Here is a 6,000-nt window from a genome sequence, read left to right on the forward strand (position 1 = left end):
TTACAGACATATATATCTTGACCGAAAAGATCAACACATACCACTACTCTATCAGGGGTGCAGTACTGAATAAGATTAATAACATTATTGTGTCTTGTTATTGTTGCTGCCCTTATGTTATTGCCCTGATTATTTGCAGTTTCATTATTATTATGTTCGAATATGAAGGTATTAGAGCCAAATCCAGAAGCACGGTTTCGTTTGGTATTGGGTTCTTGAACACAAAGTAATTTAATTTTGTTGTCTATTGTACTGGATGAAAAATCTGCGTTATGAACCAGTTCTTGAGTAGGCGTAAGTGATTTGTGCAGGTTTTGTTGGTAAATGGTAAGTTCACCCATAGTTGATTTTGGATATTGTGATGACTATTTTCTCGTATTGGGGACACTCAAAAGAACTGGCTGGATGGTTGGTGATACAAACACTAACATCTAAAAAGCTGCTGGAATTGCTACACCTATATGTTGGAATAATCCCATTGTTAAGAATAACTAAATTGTGAGCATAGAAAAGATCATAGAACATTTTACTCCGAGCATCATCCACTGGACTGCCCCATGCACAGTGTTTTGAATTTATGTCCCCTGTGATAAACAGAGGTTTTCCCTTTAATTTCTCACATACACGCTGAAGATCGTTAAGTTCAACAGTCAGATCACGCCCTGGTTCGCAGTAAACACCACAAATGTAAATTTCAATTCCACACCAGTTCACACAAACTAAAACCAAATCTGGTGTACAATATTGAGGTAGGTGTACTACGTGTGAGTATTTTGTAATTATAGCTGCTCTAGGTCTTTCATTGTTAGTGTCACTTCTTATCCCTGTACCGATGTACAAATTGCAGCCAGGACCAAAGCCTGCCACACGGTTTTGCGTAACATTAGGTTCCTGTACACAAAGCATTTTAATGTCAGTATCGATAACCGGTGAATGAAAGTCTGAGGTAGTTATTGAATCGTGCGTTGAAACTAATGATTTGTGCACGTTCTGATTGAAGATGGTTAGCCTAGCCATAATTAATTTTAGAAGTTATAATTTCCACAATTTTCTTGTATGCAGGGCAGTTAGTGTCAGTAGCATCATGATTAGTGGCGCACATTTCAGGATTTTTCCTACTGGACATTTTAGTGTTAAATTTCAAGCAGTTGATACATACAGTCTTTTCCTGTGGACAGATATCAAAACTGTGATCTTCTGCGCATCGCCTACAATGCCTCTCGAACGTACAATCCTTGCTTATATGGCCGTATCCACAGCATGTATAGCAGCGTGTAACAGGTATATGGTCTTTCACTGGACAACGACTGTAGCCAATGTATACCTTTCCTCCGTTCCTCATTGCATGATAGATCGTTGGAGTTACTCTGAGCACAGCAAACTGGGTTGTGTTGTCTCTGGATCTCTTCATGAATCGTATTTCCATCTGTTCACCTGAATCCAGGCAATGTTTTATGTAAGGATTTTGGTCCACAATACATTGAATCAAATCATCGTTTCCAATGCCAGCCTCAATACCATGAATTATTACTTCAGGATTTCGTTTCGTGGGTATCCTCGCCGTTAGATGTTGACTATTGGTTTCCACCTTCTTCATGAAAGCCTCACATTCTTCTTTGCTACGAAGCTCAATGACAACACTTTTATTCCTTACTTTCTTTACACTGTTGATGCCGACTTGAATTTTGTTCACAGTTGTTTCCTTAATTATTTTTAAAGTTTGTTCTGAATCTTTCACAATGTCTGGCGTTCTCGGTGACACAATTACTACATTTCTAGTCTTTGTTGAAGGTGTTGAGACTGCTTGGGCATATGAATGAGGATGTGTGGTCTTCTGTACGTTAGCACTGGCATGTATTTCCATTAAAGAATCTTTGAAGACCACTAGAACTTCCTTAATACTATTCACTGAGTTCATGACTCCTTCACACCACTTACGATCTGTCCTTTTGTCCATACTTAACACTTCAAATATCTTTTTAAATTCATTTTCTGCAGAGCAGAACAGAGATGCAACATCAATAGACATGGCCATTTGGTAGTTCAATACCACAGGTTCAGAAATCTCATACACGTGTATAATACAACTTCTGATAAAATCAATGGGATGTCTTCTCTCCGGTAGAGCGAAACCGCATGGGCATGAACTTGTTGGCGCTGACCGAGTTCCAATCACATACCTTCGGATCTTGTATCACAATTATAATTTACACTATGATGCTAATATTTGCACAACCACAGCCCGAAAACGTACCTACAAAAACAAGCCACCCCGCCCACACAACATTTCCAGGAGGGCACTTGAGAAAATACACTTCTTAACACAAAAGTGTTATTGTTGAGGTCTTCTCCATCGCACCTATAAGGCTTCTCTCTCCAGATCCGACGCACCTATAAGCCTTCTCTCCCCTGATGCACGTGAATGGCTTTTCCAACACACTGCACACTGGATACCGTCTGCATTCATGTAGCGATCCGTTAGCCGAACAATTTTACTTGTTAAGATTCACCCGATCCTTACTCACCACTTTAGCATCCTATATCAGAACTATAATGAATCTTACGACACTAACACTCACAGACCTACCATTTCAAATATACTTTTGAAATCCAAGCACATTTCCTACACAAATGATCAACGAACTCTCAATTACACTGTTAACGTAACACTTGATCATCACCCTCATCACACACAAGTCGCCATCTTGGATCTCGGCCTTACACCCTACACCTTAGGCCAGAGGTCCGCACTAAAGTAGTGTGAGGAAAAGGAGGGCCTCACCGTCATATGGTTGAGAAACACTGTCCTAGATTATAGTTCATTATTCTAACCCATAAATTAATACGACCATTTCATTTTAACCGAGTTTCTTCTTCTATTTTCTAAACCTCCGAGTTACCCCCACGGACTTACCCAACACCCAAGTTATAAATGGAGGGTACACCGGGGATCGAATCCGGGTTCACAGGATTATTATTATGGGTATAATGAACCTTACCCGTTCATGAAAATCACGTTTCCCGTATGTTTTTGTCTCACACATACATTGAAGTCTCTATATAAGCTAACATAAAAATGTGCGTTTTTAACATTATTTGGGTAGTGGGTAATTTTCATTGCGTAACTTTGCATCTTTTAGTGACTTTAAAATGTCATGTAGAGAAACAGAGAATCGATCCCTGAAACATAATGTTGCATCTATAGTGAACTATAGACTTTATTATCTTTTGCCGTTCGCAAAGTCCGACGCTAATAGGTTTAGCATCTCTGAATAACTTTGGTTGCTTAGAACATTTCTTAGTAAAGACTTACCATTACTTTATAAATCCTTTCTGTGTGTCCGCTTCTGTTTAGTTTATTCCGATACACGAAGTTAGTTAAATTAGTTTTTAAGTAATGACGTGCTTTGCGGTATAATATTTGTATCTCAAAGTTAGTGCCTTATCCAGACGTTGAAGTCTCCAGGAATTGGCTTCTGTGAGTTCTTTTAATTACCGTTCCGAGTTAATTGCTAACATATCTAGTTTACTAATACAATGAAAGCCACTCAGTTTATCAGCGTTAGCCGAGCCCTCATATATCTTCTGGTAAGGAGTCGACACCCACCATTTTCTTCGTGCCTCGCTCTGGGAACTGCTTTTGTGTTTGTATATATGTTTCATTACTAAAGTCTTGATCTCATTCTCAACAAGATATATAGACTGCATGTATAGCAAGTGCCGAGAGATACAGAAGAAAAATGAAATAAGGGAAATGAGACATAAAAGTTCAAGAAGTAGGAGAGCTGACATGGAGCCGGTGGGAGGAGGTTGCAGTGGCGGCTCTTATCTAACGCGTGTTTAATACAAACAGTGCTTATAGCGTACATAATTATAATAAATTTAGTGTAATATTTTTTTCATAATTTAAGCTCATCACTGTTTCTCAATGTTAGTGCGCTGGACTTAAAAACCCAAGGGCCAGGGTTCAAATCCAGACCACCCTGAATTTATAAATTGTGTTGGGCAATTCCTTGATACAGGCAACATAGGGGCTTTCTTCGGGTACTACATTTTTCCTGTGACATACAAACAATTCGCCATTATCGTAATTCATTACGAGTGTAATGTAAATCTGTAGCAATCAACATAATCATGGCCACTTACCTGTGATGCACTCTAGATAGTCTCTGACGATATCTAAGTGGTCTACACTTCTTGGAACTAACGACATCTGCGGGCAGAGTCGGGGCGAATAACTATAAGTTAATGACCCTGTCACTGCACAATTTATATATATATATATATATATATATATATATATATATATATATATATATACATACATACATACACACAGCCACACACACACACACAGTATATAAAATGCTCATCGACTCGTTTACATTTGTTTCGCTTTATTATTCACCGTGATTTGGTTGTAAAGGTAATTTTGGGATTTAGTATCTTTTGTCTTAGTAAATACTTACTGATTGCATCGTCAGGATCACACTGGTATAAGAGCTGACAGAGTTTCTGACCTAAAAACTGAATTGTGAGGATAAAATCAATAAATAGTTTTGAAATTAGAAATGGATTAAATCACTACGCAGGCCTAGTCTTGTGAAACCGAACATTTTTACGTTGATTCATGATCCAGTCGACAAAATTCATATTATGTTGAAGTCGGCGAAACATAATCCACATACACTAATCTGAATCTTTTCTGACACCCATTCATGTCAACTGATAATTATTTTCATTATAAATTTGTGTTTTATGATTTGTATTTTTTAGGAAAGCAGCCTCTGGATTCTATAGTACGGGACACAAGAATGCGAGCTTGAAGTTCTACCTGTTCCCTGTTCCCTGTTTCCTGTTCCCTGTTCCCCTCTCCACTCTACGTCCTTCGCCCGGCAGTATTGTCAAGTTATGCCCCATGCCTTTTGTTGCCTTTCGAAGCGAGAAGGTGCTGTTCTTTGTAATCGGTGATGTTATTAAGTTGTTACCTATGTATTACTGTGAATGACAGAATGTAATTCAGATTATTCTTCCTGTTATGCATCGACTCCTGTGACGAGTAAAGTACTCATGCTATGTGCAATGCTTATTATTGTTTTAATTGTTATATTACAAAATATTAATATTCAGATTATTAATTATGGTTTTATATAATAAAAATAATAAAGAATAAATTTTCAAACGTGACTTTATTCAAATGTATTTTGGTTTTCTTCAGTGTACAGTTGAAGGCTAATTTAAGAACAATGCTTTCAGATTCATAAAACGAGGCTATTTACTTACGTAACCTACATAATAGACCCTGTGACGAATGAAATACTCAAGCTCTGTGTTGTACTTACTGTTTTTTAATTATTTGCATTATGAATATTAATACTCAGATTATTTTATATGTATAAGTTATAAGAAAATTAATGAAGAATGCATCTTCAAATTTAACTTTATAAAAAAATATTTCGTTTTCTTTCGATATACCAATTTAGGCTAATTTAAGAACAATACAAAGATTTTATTGCAAGCAAAAATTACATACAATAACAAATATTTTAAAACACTATTGTAATACTCGTATATGAATATTCTTCAAAATTCGAAATGATTACCAACCTCATAGTAAAATAGCCTACATATTACAATTTACTGTATAAATACAATGTAACTGGGTCACACCCGAGAAAGCAAGAATGCTTTCAAATTCTTAAACCTAAGCTACCTACTTACGTAGTCTTCAAAACAGAAGCAATAAGAGATGTACATATTTTGAAGAATAAAGAGCACATTTCCTCTAAAGCAATGTTTTACTTAAAGACATACACATGCGTGTGTTACAGAGCTATTCCATCTCAAATCGACCGAAATATAGAGAAAATTGACCTTGCAATTTTTAAATACAATGAAACTTTTTCTGTCCGTCAACAACTGTGATACAAAGCTTTGTGCAAAGTTTGAGGCATCAGAACTTCATAGTGTTTAAATTAAAAATATTTAAATTTATCGTAT

General features: G+C 36.6%; 1 protein-coding gene across 1 annotated transcript in view; it reads left to right on the forward strand.

The window, feature by feature from the left end:
• Positions 1–5,042, forward strand: part of LOC138706410 (uncharacterized) — a 630,831-nt gene extending 625,789 nt beyond the window's left edge. Inside the window, exon 6 of the mRNA XM_069835680.1 lies at positions 4,777–5,042. Coding sequence (XP_069691781.1) covers positions 4,777–5,008 — 232 coding nt within the window. The 3' untranslated portion in view covers positions 5,009–5,042. The remainder of the gene's footprint in view (positions 1–4,776) is intronic.
• The last annotated feature ends 958 nt before the right edge of the window (positions 5,043–6,000 follow it).

This window comes from Periplaneta americana, chromosome 9, assembly GCF_040183065.1.
Source record: "Periplaneta americana isolate PAMFEO1 chromosome 9, P.americana_PAMFEO1_priV1, whole genome shotgun sequence".
NCBI lineage: Eukaryota > Metazoa > Arthropoda > Insecta > Blattodea > Blattidae > Periplaneta > Periplaneta americana.